This window comes from Hemibagrus wyckioides, linkage group LG23 (genome assembly GCF_019097595.1).
Source record: "Hemibagrus wyckioides isolate EC202008001 linkage group LG23, SWU_Hwy_1.0, whole genome shotgun sequence".
NCBI lineage: Eukaryota > Metazoa > Chordata > Actinopteri > Siluriformes > Bagridae > Hemibagrus > Hemibagrus wyckioides.
In genome coordinates, this window is record NC_080732.1 from 20,056,850 (window position 1) to 20,074,349 (window position 17,500).

A 17,500-nucleotide genomic window follows, 5' to 3' on the forward strand; every position below is an offset into this window, starting at 1 on the left:
TGAGTGCGAGCGTGTGTGTGTGTGTGTGTGTGAGTGAGTGAGTGCGAGCGTGTGTGTGAGTGCGAGCGTGTGTGAGTGAGTGCGAGCGTGTGTGTGTGTGAGTGAGTGAGTGCGAGCGTGTGTGTGTGTGAGTGAGTGAGTGCGAGCGTGTGTGTGTGAGTGAGTGCGAGCGTGTGTGTGTGTGAGTGAGTGAGTGCGAGCGTGTGAGTGTGAGTGAGTGCGAGCGTGTGTGTGTGAGTGAGTGCGAGCGTGTGTGTGAGTGCGAGCGTGTGTGAGTGAGTGCGAGCGTGTGTGTGTGTGTGAGTGAGTGAGTGAGTGCGAGCGTGTGTGTGTGTGTGTGTGTGAGTGTGAGTGAGTGCGAGCGTGTGTGTGTGTGAGTGAGTGCGAGCGTGTGTGTGTGTGTGTGAGTGAGTGAGTGCGAGCGTGTGTGTGTGTGTGTGTGTGTGTGAGTGAGTGCGAGCGTGTGTGTGTGTGTGTGTGTGTGTGTGAGTGTGAGTGAGTGCGAGCGTGTGTGTGTGTGAGTGAGTGCGAGCGTGTGTGTGTGTGTGTGAGTGAGTGAGTGCGAGCGTGTGTGTGTGTGTGTGTGTGTGTGTGTGTGAGTGAGTGCGAGCGTGTGTGTGTGTGAGAGAGAGAGTGAGTGAGTGAGAGTGAGCGAGTAAGAGAACGTGTGTGTGGTATCTGTGTTTGTATAATCAGGTGGGCGGAGCTGAAAGGACACGCCTCCGTCTGTAGCTGCTGTGACTCGGACTGTCGGCCAGCGGGGTTCAGTGAGTTATTTGTGTTTTTATAAATGAAACTGAATCTCCTCACCTGCTGGTTCTGATCCGTTCTCTCTCCTGCAGCTTCCTTTCAGTGCAGCTTCATTATACATACTTGTTTTTTTTTTTATGAATTATTAAAATCTCTATTTGAGTAATTAATTATACAAACTGACCAACGGCAAGAAAATTATTTAATTTGTCAGATAAATGCCTGAAAATCTAATGTGTGTGTGTGTGCGCGTGTGTGTGTGCGTGTGTGGTCAGACTCCTGGTCCTCGGTGCAGCAGGCGGTGGTGAGCAGTAAGCCGTGGAGTTTAATCCATAATATAGTTTTTCCTGAAGCCTCTGAGGAGCTGGACACGGTGCCGGGTTCCATTCTGTTACACCACCTACATCACCCTGAGGGGGAGGGGTCACATGAGGAGGAGGAGTCGGAATATGAGAAGGAGGAGTTATGTGTAGGGGAGGAGTTAGAGGAGGAGGTTGTGATGGGTGTTGCAGAGAGTGGTGAGGATGATGAAATGCTGAGTGATGAAGGGATGGAGAAAGGAGACACAGTGAAGGAGAAGAAGGAGGTCGTTGAGGGTGGTGAGGGTCAGAAAGAAGAAGCGGCGATGCAGAAAAACCTGACGGACTCCACTGAGAGGTTCTCTGAGGAAACCGGGGAAGACGAGGAGATGCTGAAGAGGAACACGTCTCTGTACATCAGTGCAGCTGAGACTAGAGCTCCAGAGAGGTTTCTGAGATAAACGAGGAGGAGTGAAGATCACTGAGCGAGTCCTGAGTCTCAAACACACACACACACACCACCTCATCTCCTAGGGAGAAACATCACAACATCTCCAGCGTTTAGTTTCAGCACAAACTGGATGTGTTCTCGGTGTTCATTATGAAGACTGACCTCATCTGCTGGATGCTGAAACCTGATTTTATGCTGATTCCTGCTCTGATCTTCTCCCAACTGGTCAGGAGAAAATAATCACCTGAACTTATCAACACCTTCAAAACCTTCATGATGAAGAGTCTGGACTTTGACCTTTATAGTTTATTTACACTGAGTCTGAATAATCAATAAAATAAAACTGATGTAAAATGCTGGGTCTGAGTTTCTCCTCCACTGAGAATAAAATAAACGCTCTGAAGCAGAACGAGTCTTAAAGTTTAAAGAGGATTGTACAGAGTCAGGCCAGGAGCGCCGAGAGACATGAGTCTTCACATCATAAACACTTCACTTTCATTAACATAGAAATAAATATTTTTCAATATTATTCAGATCTGAGCAGAACTGTATTCACACACTCCATATTTAGATGAGAGATTTTATTGGCTAGTTGCTCGTGTATCAGTTCATCAGACCGAGTTTTAAAAAAGCTTTTGTTTTATATTCTTTATATAATCTTTATAATGCGCGGAGTTTCAGTGTGGCTGCAGTACATCCTGTTCACCAGCAGGCGTCGCCCAAGAGATCGTTTTTCCTTCTCCTCCTCATCAACACTACTTCTGCGGTATTTCAATGTTTCTCCAGTCTTCTTTAGATTGATTAAGTAGGTTTGATGTAAAAATGAACAGTTTAAAAAACATCTTTAAATGATTTATCAATAAACCATTAGAAGATTATTTATTACTGAAAGAAAACTGTAGAACCATAAACGTGTAAAATGATCAAAGCTTAAAGCTTAGTGTGCTGTAGACGTCACGCTGATTAAATGATGTCACACACTGAGGAGTTCCCCACAGGAGCTAACGGATTCCCGGCTTGCGCTTTCTTCTTTTACGTCATTTATCTCGCGTCAGGTGTGAAATTAATTAACGGGCGTGGGCGTGGTGCATTGTGGGATATATCACATGTGCGTGGAAAAGCGCGAGCCCCTTTAGTGTGTGAATGTTACTCCACTTGTTCTCATGCTCTGTTATGGGGCTCATTCTGACCTCCACCTGCGTAATCGTGGGTCTGTTCTCTCCAACCGTCGCGCTCCCTCTCCACACACCGTATCCGGTCACCAGCGGAGAGCAGGGGCGGCTCGAGGCGCCGTATTTACAGCTACCCGTGTCCATGCATTTCAGAATCCCGCGCGTGGACAAACAGTACTTCTCGCCGGCGCACGTGAAGAACCGCAATCCGCTGCCCAAGCGCGTGCGCCAGGTCCTCGTGCCCGCGCCCCTGCGACGCACGAAGACTCGAGAGAGGCCGACTGGCCCGATGAGCGTCACGTGCAATGCCAAGGAGATGCGCGTGCGAGTTGACACGGCGAACCTGGGAGCCAGCGGGGAGCGCATGCACGTGAGACTGGGCACGTGCGACGTCTCCAGACACACCGAGCAGAGTGTTTTATTTCAGTACGACCTGCACGAGTGCGGCACGCGGAGACAGGTACCGACTTCATCTGCAGTTTAGTTCAGTCATTTTATTTTAAACTTTTCCATGAGAATCCGTCACCTTTCATCTAATTTGCATAAAATGTATTTCTGAAGTGTAACTGTTTTAAGGTTGCGTAATGTGATGTTTATATAGCGACACTTCTGTTTTAATTAATTTATTTACTGGACACCTGCTCCTTAATGAATTATGATCTAATAAATTAATGAAACTTTTCATAGACCTGCGGCATAAAGTCCACTTTCTAGCGGTTTCCTACATTACCCACAATGCTGCTGGGTGCCTGCTGATGGTGGAGCACGTGGCCATTCTGAGCATCCAGTGGACACAGCAGCACACTTAACTTTGTACACAGTAGAAAGTTTTTACACACACACACACACACACACACACACACACACACACACACACACACACACACAGAGGTATCAGCTTTAATGTTTTTTTTTCATGTTCACATGTTGAATTTCAAACTCATGATAAAGTAAATACACGTCACGCATCAGTTAGCTGGCTAGCATATGGCTAACAAAAGACCAACATTCGGCATCTGTGTATTTTTCCCACTATGTGATTCTGGCTGTAAATCTGAATGTAAATCAGTCCAACTCGGGGGCAGCATGAGCTCCATGGCTCGCTAGCGCTGTGTGAGCTGATTAGCGCAATGGTGTTGATGGTGATTTTGATGTGAAAGTTTTGGAAGCTGATGTGTTTGAGGTGAGGGTACAGATGAGGAGAGTGAGCAGGACAGAGTGAGACTAAAGTGCCACTGTATCACACTCTGGGTGCAGGTGAAGGTGTGTCTGAGATCATGCTGAAGATCACTCCAACATGAAAAGCCAGTGAAGGACAGAAGTTTGTGTTTTTAGTGAATGATGAAGTGATGTTTCTCTGAGACCTTAACACAACACACACACACACACACACACACCTAACTCTCACTGGATCAACAAAAGTCCAGAACAGACGACACCAGAGTCACTACAACGTAACTAACCCTTTCCACACGTTCAACACCTTTCATGAAGAGAATCTCTCTCTGAAATCAGATGGCTCTGTGAAGAAATGCTGACTTTTTTTTTTTTTTTAATTTTCTCTCTGAGATCAGATGATAAATCAGACCCTTGTTTACTTCAACATGCTGCGCTACACTCCTGATGCCCGTGTGCTGGGGTCTGAGACCTTCTCTGTACCTGTAGAGTGTCGTTTTAACAGGTGAGTCTGTTCCCACTCTCTCTGTTCCGCTCCTCGACACGTGAGTGACGATCTCACGTGTTCAGAATGTAAACCCTGAACAGACAGGCGTTAATGTCTTCTCACCTGAAGTGAGAGCTGATTGATCAGTTACAGACAGGTGAGAAGCTCACTTCTGAGCTGAACATGGGTCCAGGCTGTCAGGTGACCTTTAGCTACAGTATCTAACATTACTGTATAGGGATGACACACTAATGTGGCTTTTCATTAGTGTGTTAGCATAAACCAGCAGAAGTGTTGAACTTTACTGAAGGTTCAAGTTGGTCATGTTTCCTGTCCTGATGCTTCTTTGTCTCTTCGCAGGTTCCACTACTCGTATAAGATTGGCTATGTGCCGTCCGTCGAAAAGTTGAAGTTCTTTAAACCCATGAAGACCAAAGGCAGCGTCTCGCTAACGGCCTGCGATGGTAACATGGTTTAAATATCAGTCCGAGTTCTGCTGGTTTCAGCTGATTGTGTTACTGCTTGTGTTTCAGCTCAGTGGAACAGACTCTCGCCCTCCGAAGCCGTCGTTATCGGACAGCCGATGTACTTCCAAGCCGAGACTCTTTACGTGCCTGAAGACGAGCGCTTATTCGTGCATTTCTGTCACGTGACCACAAACAGCTCACGTGTCTCCTCGCCGCATGTTAACGTCATCAACAACTACGGGTAATAAATAGTCGTAAAGAGAACCATTCCTGCTTCACTGTGGTGGTTTTGAAGAGTGAATGTTTAAGAAAGTTCCGTCACTCCTCTCTCTGCAGCTGCCTGATGGACAGCAAGCGCAGCGGCCAGTCCAGGTTCATCAACGGCACTAGGAGGAACGTCGTCAGGTTCATCATCGATGCCTTCACACTGCCGGGAAAAGTGCAAAAGGTACAGAAGCTGCTGTTTCTCTCCAGATCTTTACACTCAACATCTCAAGATCCAGATGAGATGTGACACACACACACGTACGTAAACTCCTCTGTCCTGAAGATGTGGAGAACCAGTTCCAGCTTCACCTCTGACTGACACACTGATACACAGGACTGACACTGGAGACTCCTTATACACACACACCTCAGGAAATGTACTATTTATTCTGTTTATCACTGGAGTGTGTGCTGTAAACGTCCCTGTGAAGGAGCTGTTGCTATGGAAACGATAAGGTATGGGAGTACGTACATTGACTATAGCGCAGGTTTATATTAGAGCTGCTGTTAGAGAATTAATCAACACCTGATCCACCATTTAGCAGTGATGGTGTGTAGTGACGTGTCGCTGTTGGGGATCAGTTTAAGTAGGCGGAGCTTAAAGCGGCTGATTGAATATTAACATTATGATGACGCTGATCACAGACGGCAAAAACAATAAAGTTAATAATTCTGTTCATGGACTCTGCAGCTGCTGGTTGTTGAACTGAAGCAAAAACCTCAAGTGGACCAAAATGGCTTAACCATGATTAATACACTGTTTTGAAACTTTAAACTTTTTTTAACCACAGTATCTGTTCATACACTGCGAGATGTCCATCAGGAGCGTCGTTCCAACACAGACGTCAAAGTTGTGCAGCTATAACCAGCTGGAGCTCAGGTCTGATTCAACACCTCATTCAACACCACTTGGGTGTCTGCAGATTAAATACGTGTTTAATGTTCATCACTGGTTCTTTATTCATTAGGTGGGAGGAGCTTCATGGAGCAGACTCTGTGTGTTCATGCTGTGACTTGACCTGTGTCCCTGAGCGGCCAAGTGAGGACTATAAACACCTCACACAGCATTATTATTATTTATTATTATTATTATTGAATTTTATTTGTCCTCAGCACTGATGCGACCCTTGACCAGTGAACTGGGGACTTTATTGGAGCACGCCCCAGAAGGAACGAGCAGAAAGAACCCAGCACAGAGCACAGAGGGAGTCTTCACCCCAAAGCAGGAACATGAGACGCTCATGATGGAGAACCTGCAGGAAATGATTGTTCCAGAGAGGAGATTCACATTGGAGCAAGAGCGCAGACTCTCCCTGGACAGTACGCCCACGTCGGACAGCAGGAGTATAGCGCTGACCCCAGAGAGTGAGCACGGTGAGATCACACCAGAGACTCCACCCACTCTGAAGAGTGAACACAGAGCACTGACACTAGAGCACAAATCCAGAACACTAACAGAGGGTGAGCATGGATGGCTCACACTGGAGACTCCGCCCACAGTGGTGAATGGGCATGGATGGCTCACACCGGAGACTCCGCCCACAGTGGTGAATGGGCATGGATGGCTCACACCGGAGACTCCGCCCACAGTGGTGAGTGAGCGCAGAACTCTGACGCCAGACATCGTGCAGGAAAAGGTCACACCTTACACACATGAAACCCTCACACCTTCAGATGAGCAACACACAACTACACCCGTTTACACACAGCCACTCGAACCCTACAGGATTTTCGAGGAAGTGTTTGGACTCGGCTAAAGAGGAAAGACGCGAATGGAACATCCGTTACTCTATGGCAATAAAAACATCTGAAAAACCGTTCTGGTGTTCAGTTTTGGTTCTTTTGTGTTTTATGTGTGTGCTCTGGTCTGTGTGTCTGTGTTTTCTGTGTGCGCGCGCTCTGGTCGGGGCGGGGGGGGTGTGTGTGTTCCCAACGAGATCGGAACGGGAACAAGCCACACTCCAGACCTGAGGCTCATTCAGTAATCTTCAGTATGAAGGCTTATTTCCCATGTAGCAGAAAGTGTGTTTGAATCCTGCTGTAAGTGGAACAGACACAAGTCTAACAGATTTCTTTATCTTTGTTTTATAATAAGCATCACCTCTGTGTCCATACTTTACATGTGATACTGACTGGAATTTACTGGAGAGTCTGAGCTCTGAGTGTTAAACCTGCAGTGCTCTATTAGTCCTGATCTCCTTAACACATGCTGAGGATTAGGAAAATGTTAAAGGGGATAGGGGCAATGTTCTCGGGAGATAAATCTGACTTTCTGACTGTGTCCATGTTCACACTGTGTTAGAGGTCAGGACTAACACCAGAGCAGGTCTTGCATCCCACTCACACACTAAAGAGATCTGAGCTTCAGATTTATCTTCACACTCACTACATTTTTCTGGAAATTTACTTAAAATTGATTTTAATTTTCAAGCTTAAGTGAGATAACAGTATAAATGTATCTGATATTATAGGTTATGGCCTTAAGTCAATATTATCCAGAAGTAGCAGTAGAATAGTATAAAAATAAATGACCATGCTTGAGGAGCAGGTTAGGTGAATGAGTGGTTTATTATGTACAACAGTAGGCTGGGAGCTGGAGGTTGCAGGCACTGGTTGGAGTGGAAGCATCTCAAGCAGAGGCCTTGCTCACATTGAGAGAGTGACCAGAAGGATGCTCAGAGCTGCAGAGATGATCTAGGAAGCAGGTGAGGTTAGCTGCCATGCGATGATGGTGCCTCAGAGTACGAATGGTGTGCCTGGGGGCTCCACGTATATGGCCCAGGGACTTCATGGTTCTGGTAGATTGGGCTGAGCAGAACAGTGTGAGAAAGGAAGATGATTCAGTAAGAAGGCCTTTGTGTGTAATTGCAAAACCTTTGGACAGAGAGCTGAGAACAGGATATGAGTCCGGTGTAAGAACCTGGGAGTAGCCTTGCATGCAGGAGCAGGTGTGAGAAGTTCTAATCACAGTAGTCTTGAGGAGCATGAGAAGAGCTCTAGCCACAACAGCCAGCAGATATGACAACAGGAGAAGGAGTATGATTATATCATAACTGAGAAAAACAAAAATGAAAAATCATGCGAGAGAGAAGGTCATGCTGTACAAACACCAATATGGGCTAAAGCTAGAGAGTAGTAGGGAAAAAAAAAAAAAAAAAATATATATATATATACACACACACACACACACACACACACTGTAGAAAAGCAGGTTCAGAGCTGAATGTGAAAAATGAGATGAGGTGCTTATATATGCACAGGGTTTTTCCCTTTTCAGGTGAGGTGAAATATCTGAAGTCAAATAAAAAAAAAAGATTCTATTTCCTTTTAGTAAACAAAAATAAGAATAAATATCAGAGAAGTAGAAATTGCCATAAAAAATCAGGAAGCTCTGTCTCACTCTCCGTTTATTAATCAGATTGGATCAGATGAGATATTTACTGTATAAAATAAATGTCACTCACAGAGCTGTGTAAAACTCTACCTGATGGTCATAGAGGATAAATGATACTGTGTGTATTTATGGGAAATTTATGAGTAAACTGATAAAAGGTGTTAAATGGTTAACAGTTGAAATAAAGGTTGAATGTTTGGCTGCTTGCTGTTAGGGCTGTGTGTGTGTGTGTGTGTGTGTGTGTGTGTGTGTGTGTGTGTGAGAGAGAGAAAACTAGGTGAGAAGTGAACCACTCTCCTGATACCCAAGGTCAAAAAATACATCCCCACATGAATTATGAAGGTTAGTGTGTTTGTGTGTGTGTTTGTGTGTGTGTATTAGAGTACGTGAAGAAAAATAAACTCGACTGCGACTGCATTTTTGACTAGTACCTCTCCTGGACGTCACTTAGGTGTGACCTGGGGTCAATATCACGGTGACCAGAGTGAGTGACCAATGAGCTCCCTAGATAAGGACTGTTTGTTGTTGGCTGTTGTGGCACATCATTCACACACACACACACACACACACACACACACACACACACAGAGGACAGGAGTGCCCCCTGGTGGGACTGAGCGCAATTGTGGCAGGTTGAAGTTAGAGTGCTGAAACAGTGATGGTGCAGAGGGTTTAGACTTGATTGAGTAACTGATTTATTGATTTCTGATTTATTAATTGATTTATTGATTAAATTAGTGATTAATTCATTGACTTTTGTGATGATTTTTCTTTTTGATTTGTTTATTGATTTTTTGATTATTTAATTTTTGATTGATTTACTGATTTGTGATTTTTTAAATACCTACCACACACACACACACACACACACAAAATGCAACAGGAGGGAAATAATAACAACAATATGGTGATCATCTTTGCAGAACGGAATGTGCGCAAACACTTTACTGCCCCATTAAGCCACATTCCAGAACCCCGAGGTCCTTTTCGACTCCTTGGTGATGATTTTTTAGATGATTTTTGGCAGAGAGACGAGAGGGAAAGCGCTATATCCTAGTTGTGGTAGACCGGTTTAGCCGGTGACTTTGTATAAAGCACAGGATGGACTGTGTGTACCGTCCACAGTGTTGAGGGATGGTGGAAAGGGCGAATGAGGTGCTCAAAAAGAAAATACCTCAAATTTGTAAGAGCACACAACTAACCTGGGTTCAAGCACTGCCGCTAGCTTTGATGAAAAAGCGATAACAGACTAATCGTAAAATTCATTTACCCCCATGTGACATGCTAACAGACAGACCAATGCTGATAGCCTTTACACGGGTATATACTCTATAAGGGCCCTTTCTTGGAGCAGCTCGAGGGTGAAATTACAAGTTCATTAAAACATCTAACCCAGATCCACAGAACTGTGTGTTCACAGGTTTGTGAAGCTGTACACAACACTGAAGTAGAGGAACCGCTACACCAGATGGAGCCCGGAGCGTACATCAGGGTGTTCAAGCGTTAGCACTGGAAAGAGGCATGTCATGAAGGTCCCTTTAAGGTGGTACTAGCAACACCCAGTCAAAGTTGAAGGTAAGGAGCACTGGTATCACCTTAGCCATTGTTGTCGGGCAGCAGGAAAAGACCCAAAAGGGAAGGCCTTGAGGCTTAAAGAAGTACAATCTGATATAGACACAGATTCTGACCAAAGTGACTCTGATAGACCTGGTCCATCATTGAGAGGAGGTTTGGCGCAAAACACATGGTGCCCTTAACCATCCAGCAGAGAAGGCAAAACTGCATTAGTCTGCTACACAGAGTGTGAAAAGAGTAAAAAAACATTGCTAGTGCCCAGTTAGTTCAAGACCATAGCTTTCAAGAGCCCAAATTCTTACACCAAAATTCCTGATAAACGTCAAACCCTCATTAATATGCTACATGGACTTGTTTGGTGGTTGTATACCTAGGAATCATCTGCTTATTAGCTTCTGTAAGACAACATGGGAGAGATAAGACATCCTGCTGCAATAAAACTCAGAGATTTATTTTGTCAGCTACTTCCCTTAACACAGAAACACCAGAGAATGTTACTGCAAGCCCAAGGAGGGTTAAACAACAGGAGGCAGTGGGTCAAGTCGGGTTTATCTGCATGTTTCACTGTCACTTCCAGTGTGCAACCTGCTGCATGATGGCTGATCCAGAAGCAAGGGAAGTGTCCAGACACATGTGGGGGTGCTCCAGACCAACTTCATGCACCCCTGTGCTGGCAGTCTTATGGCATTGTATGAGCATCCTCCATAGACTCCTTTATTAGAAGACATATGTCCTGTGTCACACCTTCTGGCCCACGTGACCATGATGTTCCACAACGGAATGTGGATTTATGATTTATCACACGTGGGAAACAGATTACCAGCTCAGTCATGGACTCGCCCTTCAGGTGCACTCATATGTGTTACATCGCACCATTTCAGTGGCCCAAACCTACGGTTCCAAGGGATCTCATAGCTATTTAGTCTCCTGCCACATTCAGCATCTATCGTCTGTTCATCTCTGTCAGTTTAGACGTGCTTGGACCCCAGTAATTGCTGTTTGCATTATAGTGACCAGAAGGGGGCGACATTTACTTACAAAATAAACCAGAGAAAGAGAGAGAGATTCATTCAGTATTGAAAAATGTAATAATTACTACAGAAACGGAGCAAATGCTGAAAGAAGTTTATTAATCACGTATCTATGATATAATATTCTATAATAAAGAATGAGACAGCGTGTGATCCTACAGTTGCTCGGTGGATTGTCTGGAACAGTGGAACACACTTCTAATTTTGATGACACAGCATTTGTGTAAATATCTGAATAAGCATAAACTCTGCATCAGCACATTTAACCCTTCTGTTCAGTTCAGGAGAAATGAGGAGACTAACATGTGAATCCAAGTCTGACGCTGATCTTCAGCTTGCTAAGGAAAACCTCATAGATGGTGATTAAAATCATATTTATGTCACAGATGTAATGATCTGATGTTCAGTGCCTTAGCTAGGCTGTGTTCCTAATGTGTTTGGTTTTATTATTAGGCTACATAGAGTTCTATAAAGTTGTGACATTTCTAAATGTTTATTTCTATTAAACACCAGTGTGATCATCACTGAGATGAAGAGAAGATCTACAGAGTGACGTTCAAATAAACGGATTAGTATTGCTATAAACTCTAATGAGATGTTGTGGTGTAATGGGACAGAACACCCCTAGGTAGTGCGCACTACAGGAAGGGTTCGTGTTAGTCTTTCTCTGTGGTTTAATGTTTTTCAGTGTCCATTTTTTTCACGTCACCGTTGCTGACGCTCTCCACTTCTCCGTCCTCATCCCACTCTCCTTCTCCTTTTTCTCCGTCCCTGTCCTGGTCCTGGTTCAGGATGGGAGGGGTGAGCGGAGGGAGAGGGATGTCTTCCCCTTTTTTGGCGAGCTCGGCGAGTTCTCGTGCCGAACACGTGGGCGTGGGAGTGGGGTAGGTCTGGTGGAAGGTGTCGTAGTCCACTTCATAGAATCCCTCCTCCAGAGAGAGCACAGGGGTGAAGCGCTCTCCCCAGAGTACCTCAGAGTCCAGGTACGAGCTGCGTGCCTGACACGTCATCCCTAAACACACACACACACACATACACACACACACACCACATTAAAGGGTCATTGTTTCCTTTAACAGTCTTTTATTCCTCTCACCACAGTAACTGGCCAACTATTAAACAACTGACCAACTTTTACAAACATCTTATTACATTTATATTTATTAAAAAATCAGAAGTCGAGTGAGTTCCTGTGTCATTCTGTTATAGCAGATATAAGCGGTCTCTCTTAAAGACTGAAAAAACTCAGTTTAGTGAATGAATCTGTTTAAATCCTGAACATCAGATTTTTCAGCCAGAGAAAACATGTTGATCTGTAGAGATTCGGCTTCATCAGTCTCACCCTCAACCCTGACCAAGCTGATGAACCGTGTTCTCACATCATGATGCTAACACCACCATGCTTTATACATCCTGACTGCCCTTATACAGGAATGCTGAAGCTCAGATCTCCACTTTAGTGTGTGATTGGACTGGTCAAACCTGTGCTGGTGTGGTAGTGCTGATCTTCTAAACACACCATGTCACCTTGGAGAAAATGGCCAAAAACACAGTAAGGGTTTTTTTTGTGTGTATGTGTGTTTTTTTGTCGTTGAAATGGTTTGATGTTTTGGTCCCACTCCAATGCAGAGATCCGAGGCTGTCATTCAGTAGGTTCCAGTATGTTTTCAGTCTCAGGCGCTCAGTTTGAGTCGGACAGATCAGATTAAGAGCTTACTGTACATAGACGTACAAATGTGTCATACAGGATTTGTTTCCGTATGTACAGTTGGTGATGTCAAATCAAGTCAAGTCAAAGGTCAAAATCAAAGAAGCTTTATTGTCACTTCAACCATATATATCTGATACAGTACACAGTGACGTGAAACAACGTTCCTCCTGGACCAGAGGTGCTACACAGAACTAAAACGAAGTACAGGTGATGTGTACAGACATAGAACTAAACTATACTACAAGGTGCAATTCTTTAAAAACTAAACATAAAACATAAGTGCACAGGATGATGACAGTGCAGACAAACAGGACACATAACACCGACTCTGTTCAAAAAGGACAGTGTTAGACAGTGAGGAAGCAGGGTTAGAGACAGTGGATATAGCAGCAGAGGTTATTTTAGTTATGATAGATATAAATATACAAATACAAATATTTAAAATGACGTGTGCATGTAAACATTATATATTGTGTGTGTGTGTGTGTGTCTGTGTGTTTCTGTGTGTGTGTGCGCGTCCATGTCCAACTCAGTTCAGTTCTCTGTTGAGATACCTGATTACCTGAGGGAAGAAGTTGTTCAACGGTCTGGTTGTGCAGGTCCGAATGCTTCAGTACCTTTTTTTATTTGCTTTGCGGATGCAAAGTGGTGTAAATATCCGTGATAGAGGGGAGAGAGACTCCGATGATCTTCTCAGCTGTCCTCACTATCCCCTGAAGGGTCTTGTGATCCGAGACGGTGCAGTTCCCAAACCAGGCAGTGATGCAGCTGCTCAGGACGCTCTCCATGGTCCCTCTGTAGAACACAGTCAGGATGGGGGAGGGAGATGGGCTTTCCTCAGCCTCCTCAGGAAGTAGAGGTGCTGCTGGGCTTTCTTGGTGATGGAGCTGGTGTTGAGTGACCAGGTGAAGTTCTCTGCCAGGTGAATACCAAGGAATTTGGTGCTCTTGACGATCTCCACGTTGGACCAGTCGATGTTCAGTGGAGAATGGTCACTCTGTGCTCTTCTGAAGTCAACGACCATCTCTTTTGTTTTCTCCAAGTTCAGAGACAGGTTGTTGACTTTACACCAGGCTGTTAGATGTTGCACCTCCTCTCTGTATGCTGACTCGTTGTTCTTGCTGATGAGACCCACCACGGTCGTGTCATCAGAGAACTTGACGATGTGGTTGGAGCTGTGCATGGTGGTGATGGCATTGTCTGTGGAGCGATTTCGACGATACACAAACTGCATGGGGTCTAGTGAGGGCGGCAGCAGGTTCTTGATGTGCCTCATGACGAGCCTCTTGAAGCACTTCATGATGATGGATGCGAGTGCAACGGGGCGGTAGTCATTGAGACAGGACACTGGAGACTTCTTCGGCACGGGGATAATAGTGGTAGACTTTAGGCACGTTGGGACGACGACGCCGAGTGTCGCCACTGCTCTGGAAGTGGCCGTGGATTCTCTGGGAGTGTGCACGCTTTGCCTCTCTAATGGCTCAAGACAGTTTAGCCTGTGCTGTTCTTAGGGCGTCCTTGTCTCCAGTTTTGAAGGCAGAGTCTCTGGATTTTAGTAGCGCATGCACCTTTGCGGTCATTCTGGTTTAACCTTGTGGTGATGGACTTGGAGACGGTCACGTCATCGATGCACTTCCCGATGTAGCTGGTCACTGATGACGTGTACTCCTCCAAGTCAATAGAGTCGCCGTTGGTTGCAGCCTCCCTGAACATGTCCCAGTCAGTGCAGTCAAAACAGTCCTGAAGAGCAGAGATGGCTCCTGCTGGCCAGGTTTTAACCTGTTTCAGAACCGGTTTAGAGCGGTCTGACGAGTGGTCTGTATGCTGGAATCAACATCACAGAGATGTGGTCTGAGTAGCCGAGGTGGGGGCGGGGCTCCGCACGATACGCGCCCGGAATGTTTGTGTAAACAACATCCAGCGTGTTCGTCCCTCTCGTAGCAAAGTCCACATGCTGATGGAACTGAGGGAGAACAGACTTGAGATTTGCATGATTGAAATCTCCGGCAGTGATAAACAGTCCGTCGGGGTGAGCAGGAGAGCAGCCAATAAGAAACGCAGGTTTAGATACATGAAGCAGTGTGAGTGTCAGGGTTCTAGAGGGTTCTCAAGAGGACACTGCTGCATTCTTCACGTCAGATATAAAGGAATAAATATGATGTGAATCGCGACACGTGATGAAAACACCTGAAGAGGACTTCCTGTAACTCCTCCCTGTCAATCACCGTGACACTGGCCAATCACAGCATCTGTTCACTCATGAATAATTAATAGGGCAGGTGAGTGATGTCACACGTGTTGACCTTTAACCTCTGGGTTTGGTTGAAAAATCCAGAGATTTTATTGTGCTCATACCTGATTCCCAAAAATCTCCCTTTCTCTCTCTCTCTCTCTATCTCACACACACATTCTCACCCTCTCTCTCTCTCCCTCTCTCTATCACACACACACATTCTCACCCTCTCTCTCTCTCTCTCTCTCTCTCTCTCTCTCCCTCTCTCTATCACACACACACATTCTCACCCTCTCACCCTCTCTCTCTCTCTCCCTCTCTCTATCACACACACACATTCTCACCCTCTCTCTCTCTCTCCCTCTCTCTCTCTCTCCCTCTCTCTATCACACACACACATTCTCACCCTCTCTCTCTCTCTCTCTCTCTCTCTCTCTCTCCCTCTCTCTATCACACACACACATTCTCACCCTCTCTCTCTCTCTCTCTCTCTCTCTATCACACACACACATTCTCACCCTCTCTCTCTCTCTCTCTCTCTCTCTCTCTCTCTCCCTCTCTCTATCACACACACACATTCTCACCCTCTCTCTCTCTCTCCCTCTCTCTATCACACACACACATTCTCACCCTCTCTCTCTCTCTCCCTCTCTCTATCACACACACACATTCTCACCCTCTCTCTCTCTCTCTCTCTCTCCCTCTCTCTATCACACACACACATTCTCACCCTCTCTCTCTCTCTCTCTCTCTCTCTCTCTCCCTCTCTCTATCACACACACACATTCTCACCCTCTCTCTCTCTCTCTCTCTCCCTCTCTCTATCACACACACACATTCTCACCCTCTCTCTCCCTCTCTCTCTCTCCCTCTCTCTATCACACACACACATTCTCACCCTCTCTCTCTCTCTCTCTATCACACACACACACACACATTCTCACCCTCTCTCTCTCTCTCTCTCTCTCTCTCTCTATCACACACACACACATTCTCACCCTCTCTCTCTCTCTCTCTCTCTCTCTCTCTCTCTATCACACACACACACATTCTCACCCTCTCTCTCTCTCTCTCTCTCTCTCTCTCTATCACACACACACACATTCTCACCCTCTCTCTCTCTCTCTCTCTCTCTCTCTTCATTGTTGTGATTTTGGGGAATAGGTCCTGATCTGATCAGAGGAGAGGAAGTGAGGAGCATCAGTTTCCTGTGGCTGTTGACGGCGTTGGAGCTGCAGCTCTGATAGAAAACTCGTCTCTTTTGTTCAGACACCGTCGGAGGGATTAGCGACAGAATTTCCCCAGGAATCACTAATGAACACTGGCTTTGAATACACTTGACACAGAGTGCAATTATTCCTTGCTAATTGGTTCAGGTATTGTGTGTGTGTTTGTGTGTGTGTGTTTAAGATTGGAGCAGGAGCTCAGCGCACATCCACAGAGACCCCACTGGGAAATAAAAACCTGAGAAGAAGTGAGAGATCAAAGATCAACTCCATCTTCTGTATCCTCTCTCTCTCTCCTCCACACTCACTCCATCTCCTGTGTCCTCTTTCTCTCTCTGTCTCTCTCTCTCTTCCATACTCATTCCATCTCCTATATCCTCTCTCTCTCTCTCTCTCTCTCTCTCTCTCCTCCACACTCACTCCATCTCCTGTATCCTGCTGAGAGTGAGGTGCTGAAAGGGTTAATTTGGTCTCTCTATATTCTGATCTCCTAATAGATCTTCTGCATGATCTTCCCCTCTCTTCTCGTGTCCTTGTTAGTGAAGCTCAGCCTACTTTCTGCCAGAAGAAACTCTACAAAGGCACTAATTAAAAAATGGGATCAGTAAATCCAATAGTATAGCTCGAGGCTGGAGGAAATAAGTCAGTCTGGAGTTTTCAGAACTTTCTCAACTCTTTAGTCCAGTATTAAAGCCTGAGATAAAACCGAGGACACGGGCCCGGTTCTGAGTTCTGAGTCTGGTTCTGGTTGAGTTTTTCTGCCTCGAGCCTCGAGTTTAAGACTCCAGCAGCAGCACAACAAAGTCAGATCTGTAAGGTGAAGCCTGCTGAAGATGTCATTATTGTCTAAGCGACTGTATAAACATCTCCTGCGCTAGCTGACAGCACCGCTCCATGAGTCTGGGTTTCAGAGGATTTTCAGTCGAACCTGAAGTGGAACATCAGCTCTGACTCAGTGACCGAGTTAATGATGACCTTCTCATTCACGCAGGAAATGTAAACAAATGAAAGAGTATGAATGCTGATCTCAGACCGGAATTCACAAACAGTAACTCCATTCAGACCAGGTCAAAGGTCAATAATCAACAAATCAGGGTTTTTTTAAAGTATTGAATAAGTTGAACAAAATAATTGGATAAAACCAGATAATCTGCCAAATAAATAAATTCAGGGTCAGAGGTCATTCCTCATCTTTAACAAAAAGATCACTCATGGTGTTAAACACAAATCATGACATCATCCAGTGCGTTTCTCATCCGTG

General features: G+C 45.4%; 3 protein-coding genes across 3 annotated transcripts in view; 2 read left to right on the forward strand and 1 right to left on the reverse strand.

Moving 5' to 3' along the window:
- zp3d.1 (zona pellucida glycoprotein 3d tandem duplicate 1) overlaps positions 1 to 2,029 on the forward strand; it is a 20,224-nt gene extending 18,195 nt beyond the window's left edge. Inside the window, exons 7-8 of the mRNA XM_058377025.1 lie at positions 697 to 767; positions 1,026 to 2,029. Coding sequence (XP_058233008.1) covers positions 697 to 767; positions 1,026 to 1,510 — 556 coding nt within the window. The 3' untranslated portion in view covers positions 1,511 to 2,029. The remainder of the gene's footprint in view (positions 1 to 696; positions 768 to 1,025) is intronic.
- Positions 2,030 to 2,501: 472 nt separating this feature from the next.
- zp3d.2 (zona pellucida glycoprotein 3d tandem duplicate 2) lies at positions 2,502 to 6,887 on the forward strand. Its single transcript, XM_058377024.1, has 8 exons — positions 2,502 to 3,132; positions 4,247 to 4,353; positions 4,696 to 4,799; positions 4,869 to 5,043; positions 5,139 to 5,250; positions 5,861 to 5,949; positions 6,038 to 6,108; positions 6,183 to 6,887. The coding sequence occupies exons 1-8, from the start codon at positions 2,644 to 2,646 to the stop codon at positions 6,824 to 6,826; spliced, it is 1,791 nt and encodes a 596-aa protein (XP_058233007.1). The 5' UTR covers positions 2,502 to 2,643; the 3' UTR covers positions 6,827 to 6,887.
- Positions 6,888 to 11,157: 4,270 nt separating this feature from the next.
- The window catches only part of kcnj21 (potassium inwardly rectifying channel subfamily J member 21), a 19,627-nt gene continuing 13,284 nt past the window's right edge, over positions 11,158 to 17,500 (reverse strand). Inside the window, exon 4 of the mRNA XM_058375853.1 lies at positions 11,158 to 12,081. Coding sequence (XP_058231836.1) covers positions 11,744 to 12,081 — 338 coding nt within the window. The 3' untranslated portion in view covers positions 11,158 to 11,743. The remainder of the gene's footprint in view (positions 12,082 to 17,500) is intronic.

Bases quoted from the DNA above. Each gene is read 5' to 3' on its own strand.
- zp3d.2 (XM_058377024.1), top strand. From the start codon at position 2,644: ATGTTACTCCACTTGTTCTCATGCTCTGTTATGGGGCTCATTCTGACC. The intron at 5,044-5,138 runs GTAATAAATAGT...CTCTCTCTGCAG, and splicing joins AACGTCATCAACAACTACGG to CTGCCTGATGGACAGCAAGC. The intron at 5,251-5,860 runs GTACAGAAGCTG...TTTTAACCACAG, and splicing joins TGCCGGGAAAAGTGCAAAAG to TATCTGTTCATACACTGCGA.